Here is a 13,337-nt window from a genome sequence, read left to right as displayed (position 1 = left end):
AGGATGAATGACAACACTTTAACACCTGTGGAAAAGGTGACAAAGATATACTGTAACCTCCAAGTTCAACTTGAATGAAGAAGATGCCTAATAACACTCAATGTCACCTGCAGCCTACAAGAATTTTCTGATAAAAGAACTAACTGCAATGCTACCTGCAAAAACAACAGGCTGTTTACTGTAGGGAGGCAGGTATGGTCATGGTCTTCTGCCCTCAAATGGCTGAATGCTTGCGTACTCATTCCTTAGACACTTTACGACAGGTGCTACCCCAACTCTCTTGCTGTCTATCTAGAAATCCCGAGAGGTCCTGAACAAAAGCACTATGTGAAATGGCTGTCTAAAATCAAGCTGCCACCCAAAGCAGCAATGCCTGCCACCTTCAGCCAACTCTGAACCCCAAGAGGTGGATAAGGAGCCAAGGAAAAAGAGGAGTTGGTACAACCAAGCAGAGTCAAGTGTTAAGAATCACCCTTTACTACAGAGCACTTACCACATGCCAGTTATCATACTGACCATTTTACAAATAATACATACTCTAACCTCACAACTGCACTATGGCTGGTATTATAATTATCCTTTCATTTTACAGATGAGAAAACTGAGGTTCAGAAGTTACAAAAGAGAGGCCTGGCACAGTGGCTCACACCTGTAATCCCAAAACTTTGAAAGGCCAAGGTAGGCAGATCACCTGAGGTCAGGAGTTCAAGTTCAGCCTGGCCAACATGGTGAAATCCCATCTCTACTAAAATACAAAAATTAGCTGGGTGTGGTGGGGCATGCCCGTAATCCCAGCTACTCGGGAGGCTGAGGCAGGAGAATCGCTTGAACTCAGGAGGTGGAGGTTGCAGTAAGCCCAAATCACACCACTGCCCTCCAGCCTGGGCAATAGAGCAAGATCCGCCTCAAAAAAGAAAAACGAAACAAAACAAAACAAAACAAAAAACAGTTACAAAAGAGTCAGGAGGTAATGAAGCTGAAATTCTAAATCTTTCTGTCCTATAAACCCTATACCATCTGAAAGTACAAAAGGTCATAAACCAAAGTTATAATCAAGATCACAAACTGAATCACGCCTTTGTACGACCCTTGAGCCAATGAGATGTGATAACACAGGAGCACAAGGTTAAAATATACAGGTATATTTCTAATTTAGAACAAGTTAAGAACTAAACTACTTTAATCCATAGAAATAAACCATGATTTGTGACAAAAATAATTATAAACCCATTGTAGGACATATATCAGAAGATTCCCTTAAAACTGCCAAATGATAAATGTTTATTTTTCAAATTGGAGAGAATTAAAATGAATTCAGTTTAGAGTACCTCTCATAATTAAAGAGCCTGAGATGTGGCAAATAATGGGCTGGTTATCAGAGCTTAGGGTGTTTTGCTTTGAGAGACAGCATCTCACTCTGTTGCCCAGGCTGGAGTGCAGTGGCACCATCACAGCTCACTGCAACCTTGAACTCCTGGGCACAATCGATCCTCCTACCTCAGCCTCCGGAGTAGCTAGGATTACAGGTGGGGACCACCATACCCAACTAATTTAGAACTTAGGATTTTAAAGCTACAGGCTAGATTTCCTACATGGCCTAACCATACTCCATGTGGTACTGTCTGTCTCCTACTCTTTCTCTTTAGAAAATTTAAGATTCTCATGGCTAGGGGTGGTGGCTTACACCTGTAATCCCAGCACTTTGGGAGGCCGAGGCGGGCAGATCACGAGGTCAGGAGATCTAGACCACCCTCGCTAACATGGTGAAACTCCGTCTCTACTAAAAATACAAAAAAATTAGCCGGGCGTGGTGGTGGGCGCCTATAGTTCCAGCTACTCGGGAGGCTGAGGCAGGAGAATGGTGTGAACCCGGGAAGTGGAGCTTGCAGTGGGCCAAGATCGCGCCACTGCACTCCAGCCTGGGCAACAGAGCCAGACTCCGTCTCAAAAAAAAAAAAAAAATAAGATTCTGTCTCGAAGGCTAAGGCAGCAGAAACTCTTACTAAGGGCCGGACATGGTAGCTCACTCCTGTAATCCCAGCACTTTGAGAGGCTGAGGTAGGTGGATCACTTTGACTTCAGGAGTTCGAGACCAGCCTACCTTCAACCTACAGATTATTGGTTTTGTTGCTTGGAATGCACACAATTTAAGTACTAAAGTGTTTCAGATAGTATTATGTCTTTACTACCAACTTAAGTTTCCAACAAACTAAGTTCTTCACCAATTTTTTCCATCATGGCCTCACAAATAGCATTCTCATCACTAAAAACATAAGCTTTCTCTGTTGCTCTTTTTTTTTTGAGGCACTATCTCTCATTCTGTCATCCAGGTTGGAGTGCAGTGGCACAATCACGGCTCACTGTAGATTTGACCTCCCAGGCTCAAGCGATCCTCCCACTTCAGCCTTCCAAATGGCAAAACCCTGTGCTACAAAAATACAAAAATTAGCCAGGCACGCATCTATAGCCACAGCTACTCAGGAGGCTGAGGCATGAGAGTGGCTTGAGCCCCAGAAATGGAGGTTGCAGTGAGCCGAAATCGCACCACTGCACTCCAGCCTAGGAGACAGAATGTGACCCTGTCTCAAAAAAAGAAAAAGAAGAAGAAGAAAAAAAAAACCTCCAACTAGGGGAGCCTGGAAGGAGTCCCCTGATAATCAGTATCAATCAACAGGCTAAATGAGAAGTACTGTTGATTGGGAAAAGAAAAAAAAATCCTCCTAGGCACTGCCACCAAATCCTTTTTGTCATATACTCCATTAAGCCAAGACCAGAGCTGCTGTAACTTAAGACTTTGTTTCAGATGAGAAGTTGTTGTGATAACAACAAAGACACACTCAACATTCACTCTGTGCCAGCCCCAGTTCTAATCACCTTACATGCATTAACTTATTTAATCCCTAGACGTATGTGAGAGTACATTAAAACACAGAGAGGTTAAGCCACTTGTTCAAGTACACCTTAGAAAGTGATGGAGCGGAAATGCAACCCCCAGTAGTCTGCTTCCAGAATATTATGTTATACTGCTACATTATACTGCTTCAAGTCATTGAGTCTCAATCACTGGGCTGGGTACAGTGGCTCTCACATGCGTAATCCCAGCACTCTGGAAGGCCGAGACGGGTGGATCACCTGAGGTCAGGAGTTCAAGACCAGCCTGGCCAACATGGTGAAACTACGTTTCTACTGAAAATACAAAAATTAGCCGGGCATGGTGACACATGCCTGTAATCCCAGCTACTCGGGAGGCTAAGGCAGGAGAATCGCTTTAACCCAGGAGGCAGAGGTTGCAGTGAGCACCTCTGCGCTACAGCCTGGGCGACACAGTGAGACTCCATCTCAAAAAAAAAAAAAAAAGTCTCAATCAGTGGATATATAGCCAAAATGTGTAATCAAGTCATCAATCCTTAAATTCACTTTTTTTTTTTGAGATAGAGTCTCGCTTTGTTCCCCAAGGTGGAGTACAGTGGCGCGATCTTGGCTCACTGTAAGCTTCGCCTCCCGGGTTCACGCCATTCTCCTGCCTCAGCCTCCCAAGTAGCTGGGACTACAGGCGCCCACCACCATGCCCGGCTAATTTTTTGTATTTTTAGTAGAGACGGGGTTTCACTGTATTAGCTAGGATGGTCTCGATCTCCTGACCTCATGATCCGCCCACCTCGGCCTCCCAAAGTGCTAGGATTACAGATGTGAACCACCATGCCCGGCCTAAATTCACTTTTAATTTTCTTGAATACCCCAACTCTCTTGAGAGCAAGACTCTTCAATAATCCTTGGTTTGTACTCATTAATTGTTGTAATGCTTTTTCTAGTTAGGATATGAACCTATATACTCATTTTAGAATGCAGTTCCCCATGTTTCTACTACTACTCTACTGAGGGTGATCGGGAAAAAGTACTGAAATTGAAGTTTCCAGGAAGAATGGCATGATTCAAGCCATAAGTTACACAGTTGAGCTCTGGCTAGGAAGCCGGATACTCCTCAATGAAGTGTTTTTGGGGTGACAGTTGTTTAGGTAACACTACAACCTTCAACCTACAGATTGGTTTTGTTGCTTGGAACGCACACAATTTAAGTACTAAAGTGTTTCAGATAGTATTATGTCTTTACTACCAACTTAAGTTTCCAACAAACTAGGTTCTTCACCAATTTTTTCCATCATGGCCTCACAAATAGCATTCTCATCACTAAAAACATAAGCTTTCTCTGTTGCTCTTTTTTTTTTGAGGCACTATCTCTCATTCTGTCATCCAGGTTGGAGTGCAGTGGCACAATCACGGCTCACTGTAGATTTGACCTCCCAGGCTCAAGCGATCCTACCACTTCAGCCTTCCAAATAGCTGGGACAATAGGCATGTGCCACCACACCTAGCTAATTTTTAATGAGGTCTCGCTACGTTACCCAGGCCTGGACTCAACTCCTGGGCTCAAGTGATCCTCCTGTCATAGCCTCCAAAAGTGCTGGGAATACAGGTGTGAGACATCACACCTGGCTTCCCCATTGCTCTAATTTTAATCACAAGGACAGACCACATTTGAGATTTGGCTTCCTACACATACCTTCAAAAACACTCTTGTATTTTCAATAACCCAAACTCTCTTAATTTTGTTGATACACACACACACAAAAACACTATTTCATAAAACTTCATGTATTCCATAGCCTTCATTCCTCACACCAGAAAAAGTCAATGTTTAAAGGAATTTTCACATCAGATGATAACAGAACCCTTTTTCTTTGCACTTTAGAAAGACTGATAGTGTCATACAAAAAGGTGAGTAAGGCTGGGCGCACTGGCTCATGCTTATAATCCCAGCACTTTGGGAGGTCCAGGTGGGAGGATCACTTGAGGTAAGGAGTTCAAAAGCAGCCTGGGCAACACAGAAAGATCCCATCTTTATGAACAGATTTTTTTCTTTAATTAGTCGAACATGGTGGCAGGTGCCTGTAGTCCAGCTACTCAGAAGGCTGAGGTGAGAGGATTGCTTAAGCCCAGGAGTTTAAAGCTGCAATGAGCTCTCATCGTACCACTGCACTCCAGCCTGAGTAACAAAATAGAACCCTAAGTCTCCAAAAAATAAAAATTTAAAAATAGGCTAGGCATTGTGGCTCACACCTGGAATCCCAGTGCTTTGGGAGGCTGAGATGGGTAAATTGCTTGAGTCCAGGAGTTCAAGATCAGCCTTGGGAATGTGGCAAAACCCTGTCTCTACAAAAAATAAAAATAAAAAAAATTAGCCAGGTGTGGTGGTGGTAGTTCCAGCTACTAAAGAGAACTGAGTTGGAAGGATCACTTCAGCACAGTAGATTGAAGCTGCAGTGAGCCATGATCGCACCACTACACTTCAGCCTGGGTGACAGAAGGAGACCTTGTCTCCAATAAGATAAGAAAAGAAAAAAGAAAAAAGGACAGGACAGGGCAGGAAAGGAAAGGAGAAGAGAAAAAGGAGAGAAAAAAAGAAAAAGGAAAGGAAGGAAAGGAAAGGAAAGGGAAAAGGAAAGGGAAAGGGAAAGGGAAAGGGAAAAGGAAAAGGAAAGGAGAATAAAAATTTCAGAGAAATAAGGCCAGGCGCGGTGGCTCAAGCCTGTAATCCCAGAACTTTGGGAGGCCGAGGCGGGTGGATCACAAGGTCAGGAGATCGAGACCATCCTGGCTAACATGGTGAAACCCCGTGTCTACTAAAAATACAAAAACTTTAGCCGGGCGTGGCAGCGGGCGCCTGTAGTCCCAGCTACTCGGGAGGCTGAGGCAGGAGAATGGCATGAACCTGGGAGGTGGAGCTTGCAGTGAGCCGAGATCATGCCACTGCACTCCGGCCTGGGCAACAGAGCGAGACTCCGTCTCAAAAAAAAAAAAAAAATTTTTTTCAGAGAAATACATACGTCTCCCAGAGTTATCTTCTATAAGGGCACTTTAGTGACTAATTTGGCCAAATAAGTACAGACAACAAGCATCACACCAGCATATTTGAGAAAATAAAATGTTAATTCCTGCACATCAAATGCCAACAGTCTGAGAGGGCTAGTACTCACAACTGGGCAACCACTGAAAGGGATTAACATTTTAACACAATACTTCTTACTCCCCTCCCCAAGTCCCAGTGCAATGGCACACAAAGCAGGAGATAATACGTACCCTCAATCTCCCAGAGACTTGACAACAAAGAAAGCCAAGGGCATATGACAGGGCTAGAAATACACTTTGCAGGAAGGGTGGAATGAAAGGCTCTGCCTGACAGTGTTTGCTGGCTGCCCCCTTCTCCTAGATGGAAATGGTGATGGTATAGGCTAACAGATTCATACATTCTTATTTCCCCAGACAGACAGCTGTTGCCTAAGTGATATCCTGGTGGGTCACCACAGCCACAAAGCTCAGTACTGCTGCAGAGCATTCTACTGTTTGACAGCTTGATATAGGCACTGGGAAAAGGCTAGAGGGACCGTGGTTATCATCTTGAGCAACTTCACGAAGGCACACCTACCCAACAATATTTGACAAAGCAAGCTAGCAGAAAGTTCCTTTATTTCCATCCCCTAGGCCTACAAGTACCCAGCAATGAAATAAAAGACATTTCACATCAAGTGTCAGGATAGCAAAGAGTTACAAAAAACTCAACCCAAAGTACTTTGGAGTAACCTTCTCAGAGGCACACACACACTCAGGCTCTAAGAGTTGCCAAGCAGACCGTGGTGACTCAGAATCTGTACCAACTTGGTCTGTAAGTAAAACTGGGGGAAAAGATAGACAGAGACTTTTTTTTTTTAATTTAGACAGGGTCTTACTGTTTGCCCCATGCTCATTTCAAACTCTTGAGCTCAAGTGGTCCTCCTGTCTCAATCTCCCAAAGTGGTGGGATTACAAGCTTGAGCCAGTGCCCGGCCTACAAACACATTTTATCTTCCACAGATATTTACTTTATCTTTTTATTTATTTATTTATTTATTTATTTAATTTTATTTTTTTTTTGAGACGGAGTCTTGCTCTGTCAGCAGGCTGGAGTGCAGTGGCGTGATCTTGGCTCACTGCAACCTCCACCTCCTGGATTCAAGCAATTATCCTGCCCCAGCCTCCCGAGTAGCTGGGACTACAGGCACGCGCCACCACGCCTGGCTAAATTTTTTGTATTTTAGTAGAGACAGGGTTTCATCTTATTGGTCAGGATGGTCTCGATCTCCTGACCTCGGGATCCGCCCGCCTCAGCCTCCCAAAATATTTACTTTATTCACCCTGAGGAGTCAGGACTTCTTCCCTCACATTCTTTTTTTCTTTTTTTTTTGAGACGGAGTCTCGCTCTGTCGCTCAGGCTGGACTGCAGTGGCCAGATCTCAGCTCACTGCAAGCTCCGCCTCCCGGGTTTACGCCATTCTCCTGCCTCAGCGTCCCGAGTAGCTGGGACTATATGCGCCCGCCACCTCGCCCGGCTAGTTTTTTGTATTTTTTAGTAGAGACGGGGTTTCAACATGTTAGCCAGGATGGTCTCGATCTCCTGACCTCGTGATCCGCCCGTCTCGGCCTCCCAAAGTGCTGGGATTACAGGCTTGAGCCACCGTGCCCGGCCAGCCTCACATTCTTATGTCTCTCATAAGATTGTTTACTATGTCGTAAGGAGCTTAATCCACATCCATTTCCTTAAAGAATTAGTTTTAATAAACTTCAGATATAAAAATAAATTTATTTTCTTAGAATTATAATTGGAGGCCAGGCACGGGGGCTCATGCCTGTCATACCAGCACCTTGGGAGCCCAAGGCAGGCAAATCACCTAAGGTCTGGAGTTCAAGACCAGCCTGGCCAACATGGTGAAACCCCATCTCTACTAATAATACAAAAGTTGGCAGGACATGGTAGCTCACCACCTGTAATCCCAGCACTTTGGGAGGCCAAGGCAGGTGGATCACCTGAGGTCAGGAGTTGGCCAACATGGTGAAACCCCGTCTCTACTAAAAATACAAAAATTAGCCAGATGTGGTGGCAGACACCTGTAATCCCAGCTACTCAAGAGGCTGAGGCAGAAGAATCACTTGAACCCAGGAAGTAGAGGTTGCAACGAGTTGAGATCGTGCCATTGCACTCCAGCCTGGGCAACAGAGTGAGACTCCATTTCAAAAAAAAAGAAAAAAAAATTTACCCAAGCGTGGTGGTGTACACCTGTAGTCCCAGCTACTGGGGAGGCTGAGACAGCAGGATCTCTGGAACCCGGGCGGTTAAGATTGTAGTGAGCCAAGATTACACCACTGCACTCCAGCCTGGTTGGACTCTGTCTCACACACACACACACACAATTTATAATTGGAAATTACTTGACATGTGGAAGAGGGTAAGAGAAAGAAAGAAGGACATCGAATTTCAAACTAATTCAAATGCTACCAAGTGCAGGGTACTATAGTAAGTGTTCTGGATACATTATTCACCATGAGTCACAACTCAAATGTATGTCACTCCTCAAGAAGTTTCCCTGACCACCCCTCTAAAATTGCCACCATGATGCATTCTCCTGATACCCTGCTTCGTTTTCTTTACAGCATTCAGCTATCAGTTATTACATTGAGTACTTAGTACAGAGGCAAAGGACTTAATCACTATTCACTGATAAGAACAAGTTGCTTATGAATTAATGAGTGTTCTCAAAATCGGACAGATTGTCAGAATAGGATCCATCGTAAGCACACAGATTGGAAGCTTTTTTCTTCTCTTCAAAATTGGCATGTAGCAGTTTCTGACACGTGATTAGTACAGTTGTCCCTTGGTGTCCATGGGGGATTGGTTCCAGGACCCACAAGGACACAAAAATCTCAGGATGCTCAAGTCCCTTATATAAAATCATATGGTATTTGCATACAACCTACACACATCCTCCAATATACTTTAAACCATCTCTAAATTACTTATAATATCTAATACCTAATAAAGACTATATAAATAGTTAACTGTACTTTTTTGTTTGTTTTTTGAGACAGGGTCTCGCTCTGTCACCCCAGGCTAGAGTGCAGCAGAGTGATCACAGCTCACTGCAGTCTCAATCTGGGCTCAAGTAATCCTCTCATCTTAGCCTCCCAAGTTGATAGGACTACAGGTTCACGTCACCACACTTGGCTACATTTTTCACTTTTATTTTTTGTAGAGATGGAGTCTCCCTATGTTGCCCAGGCTGGTCTCGAACTCCTGGCCTCAAGCAATCCTCCCATCTGGGCCTCCCAAAATGTTGGGATTACAGAGGTAAGCTACCACTCCTGGCCTGTATTATTTTTTATTGTTGTATTATTAATGTATCTTTTTCCTGAATATGTTCAATCAGCATTTGGTTGAATCTATGGGTGTGGAACCTGTGGACAGAGTGTCAACTGTATTTGGTAAGTGATTCAGTGATGGACACTGAACAAATGGTCAATGAGAACCCTCTTAAATCTAGGGTATACAGTCCTAAGCCCGTCATTCTCTAAGGATCTGGTAAGCTTAGACTACTAACAAGGTAAGGACACAACAAAAGTCTTCTCTAATGAGTGCTTGCTCCCAAAGCATTTACAGCATGTCATCTCCATACCCATAAGAGGAGAACTTGGCCAAGAAGAGAAAAGTACGTATAATGAGCCACACTGAGTTAAACAAAGCTGAACAAAGCATCAGGCTACAGAAGGAGAAGAGTTCTCATGTAATAACTACTCTTCCCTGGCAGAGCCTTCTTTTAAGATTCTGGGCCTGGCTGGGCACAGTGGCTCATGCCTGTAATCCCAACACTCTGGGAGGCCAAGGCAGGCGGATCACCTGAGGTCGGGAGTTCGAGACCAGCCTGACCAATGTGGACAAACCCCATCTCTACTAAAAATACAAAACTAGCCGGGCATGGTGGCACATGCCTGTAATCCCAGCTACTCGGTAGGTTGAGATAGAAGAATTGCATGAACCAGGGAGGCGGAGGTTGCGGTGAGCCGAGATCGCACCATTGCAATCCAGCCTTGGCAACAAGAGCCAAAAAAAAAAAAAAAGATTCTGGGCCCACTGTATTCACACTATTAAGTACAGGCAGTGGATACATTTAAAAAAAAAAAAAATCAAACTACATTCCTGTTTCTTTTCCTACTTTACAGACGGAGGAACTGAAACAACTCAAAGAAAACAACTTTCCCCAAGGAAACACCGTAACAGGAAGGATTCTACCCATTTATAAATTCCTCCCAAAACTACCAGGCAGGGTTCAATTAAAGACATAGATGAAAAATCTAGGTGGCAAGCTGAATCACTCCAGATAGTTCAAACGTAAGGTGAGTACAGATTCTGATTCATCAGCTCTGACTATACGCAGCCAAGGACTTGAGTATGCAACTCCAACTGGCTAAGAACAATGATGAATGCAATAGACACCAACAATCCACTCCTCTCTCTTCCCTGATAGCTCTCTTTTGGAAGTAGTCCCTGCAGGCAGGACCTGATGCCATAGGAGTCACCATCTGAGGTCTTCACCCTAGGTCTGGGTGTAACTACTGACCTAGAATTTCCGTGCTAGGCAGATCCTTGGGGTCACAGACAATCAAGGATCATTCTTTGCATCAGGATTACCATCTCAGTCACACTCCAAGAGGAAACACTCCAGATGTGTCATTTTTCCCCCCCAACTATTGTCTTTGGAATCTAATCCAAAAGCAACTGGGCTCTAGCTTTTAAAATGCACTCTGTGCCCATTAAGTTTTCTAGAGAAAGCTTTCCAGCCTTTTAAAAGATTTTCCTCACAATTGATGGTTGGAATGCAGTATGCTCCAAAGATAGACTTCTTGTACCTTTCCAAAGTGAAATCATTTGAAACCCTCCCTCCCCATATATAAAAAAATATATCCTTCCAGCATCATTTGACCGAAGTATAAAGCAACCTGGTTGGCCTCCATGCATCCGATGGCATCTTCCAAGAGTGAAAACTCCACGCAGACATAGCCATAGTCGTAACCTGGGGACAGCATTTAAATACAGACGGGAGTGGTGTTAGTGCCTTGCAAACACAAAAGACACACTTAAATCCCCTGTTTCTGAACCCCTTAAACACAAGCCCTCCCAACTAACCCGTCCCTCCCCTACACTAAGTAAAGTTGCTACCCCAAATAGAAAAAAGTACTGAAGGAAAGTCTCGATGTTTCTGGACTTTGAGATTCATTCCAAAATAGTCTTTTCTATTAACCAAGAAGATCCTTTGCCCTCTTTAGCACTGGTGATCTGGTGAAGGTACCCCAGAATTGGGTAATCCCACAGAGAGTTCATGTGGGGACCCGAAACATTTTAACCACAGGCTAAATCTTTCAGAAAAACAAAGTCGACAAGAGCAAGAAAGTATCTAGAAAAAAAAAAAAAGTATCCCGAAAGAAAAAAAGCAAATATCCCCAGGCTATGCTAATAGTCACCACTTTTCAAGCAGAAACCACCTTCAAAGACAGAAGTGCTGACAGACTGAGGCAACTATTCTGTTTGGATACCACAGGAGGCTTCTGGTTGGCAGGGGACAGACCATTTCAGGTCTCCTCTTTCTTTCCTTGTTTCAACTCAAGTCATAAACCAGCTAAAATCTTTATAAAAGGAAGAAGGTGTAAAAGCATAAATAAGTACAAATAACTGTGTCCAAATTTGTGCTTATGCACAAAGACTGGTGGTGGGGCAAGCTGGGAGAAAGACAGTAGTTGTTAGCAATCAATACATGTTTAAGAATTGTACAAACCATTAGAGCTATAAAATACCCTTCACCTTACTCCTAAGCAAGTGTCACTTGCAGCACTTTGGGAGGCCAAGGCAGGCGGATCACCTGAGGTTCTATGATCCACGAGACTGGGAAGTCCTGGGATTTATAGGTTGCTGAACTCGAATCTAACGAGTTCCTGTAATTTCCCTGATACTGCCACCATGTGACTACAAAAATAAACTTGTCAATGCAATGCTCCCCATGTGGTTTCCATGCTTCCTCCACTGCCTCAGAGGATAAAGAAGCTCATCTCTAAGAATGACACTGTGTAAATGGAATAGCAAGAAAAAGATGTGATGTTCAGATGAGAAACAAAACTCAGGCAAAGAAAAACACAAAACCCTATGATAATTTTGACCACAAAGTATATATAACAATAGGAAACTGATATCACTGAATCAATGTATCAAAGATCAATAAAACTAGAGCAATAGAAAGTATAAGTTTAAAAACATACCACATTTGGTGAAATGAGTTAAAATTCCTTGTCACATGAAATGAATGGCTTTAAAATGTTTTACTACTAATAATAAACTTTGATTTTAGACTTGTTAAATACTCCAAGTTCACTATGAAACATTACAATGGTATGGGTTGATCCTTGCTTCGAGTTTCAGAAAATGACTAGGAAGAAGAAAAACAATCTACTAGAAACCTCAGCACTACTGTAGGATGAGAAACAGATTTTCTAATCTACTTTCACGACTTTGACCAACATGGATTAAAACTAACCCCTCCAAACTTACCACAAAATCAGTCTCCTCTGCTTAATAACTCTGAAGAAATAAAAGTACTTTAGAGAAACAGCGTGCATATCCTATTAACAATGGAAACTGTTTTGTTACTTAATTCCTTTCAAGTGAATCTTATTGGTCAAACTCAGTGAACTCCTAATACATAAATCACTCTGCATTTTATAAACAATTCTGAATATTCTTGGGAAACATTACAGAATAACAGAAGGAACTAAGACACCTGTTAGCACCAAATATCCACTGCAAACACTCAAATGTATGTCCACAATCAGAAAGGGTTAGCCACGGAACAAGCAGGTGTACTCTCGAGTGTGTTGATTACTTCTACAGAACGTATCAGTGGAGTACCCAGATGTGTGGAAAGCAACCCTCCCCATAGCTGCCCGGATGAAAAACATAGGGAACAAACACCAAAACTGGCAAAGCTCTAAGTTTCCTTTCTGTGCTTAAAGAAGTAACTACTGTGGCCCAGAGACGCACACAGAAACTGTGGACAGAGAGAGAAAAGATTCATGACAATGTTCATACTTTGCTAAAGGACAAGTAGACACTGGGAAGAAAAAGATACAGAAAACATTACGGGAATCTAATATAGCATTTCTAGACATCAACCCTGCAATACCGTATGTTGACAACATACTTCAGATTTAATATTATATTCACAAGCTCAACACTAAATTTATTCTGACTGAAACTTTAGCTATCAAACAAGAACAGAAATTTAAGGTTTAACTATACTGTCTAAAACGTTTACAAAAAAAAAAAAAAAGGTATTTTGTGTGTTCAAGACTCATGGTTGTGCCATAAGGATTTTCAGCAATTAGAAAAATAGACAATGAAAGTAAGTAATATTTACATAGAACTT

The 13,337-nt window shown here is 42.9% G+C and overlaps 1 protein-coding gene across 7 annotated transcripts in view; it reads right to left on the bottom strand.

Moving 5' to 3' along the window:
• Positions 1 to 13,337, bottom strand: part of RBM6 (RNA binding motif protein 6) — a 127,756-nt gene that overhangs the window by 63,868 nt on the left and 50,551 nt on the right. For 5 of the 7 annotated variants that reach the window (XM_050780738.1, XM_050780736.1, XM_050780739.1 and 2 more), the window contains one exon: positions 10,864 to 10,937. The exons of the other annotated variants lie outside the window; for them this stretch is intronic. In XM_050780738.1, coding sequence (XP_050636695.1) covers positions 10,864 to 10,937 — 74 coding nt within the window. The remainder of the gene's footprint in view (positions 1 to 10,863; positions 10,938 to 13,337) is intronic. 7 annotated transcript variants of the gene reach the window in all.

This window comes from Macaca thibetana, chromosome 2 (assembly GCF_024542745.1).
Source record: "Macaca thibetana thibetana isolate TM-01 chromosome 2, ASM2454274v1, whole genome shotgun sequence".
NCBI lineage: Eukaryota > Metazoa > Chordata > Mammalia > Primates > Cercopithecidae > Macaca > Macaca thibetana.
The sequence above is the reverse complement of the archived record's forward strand: the minus strand, read 5'-3'. Positions and strand labels throughout refer to the sequence as shown.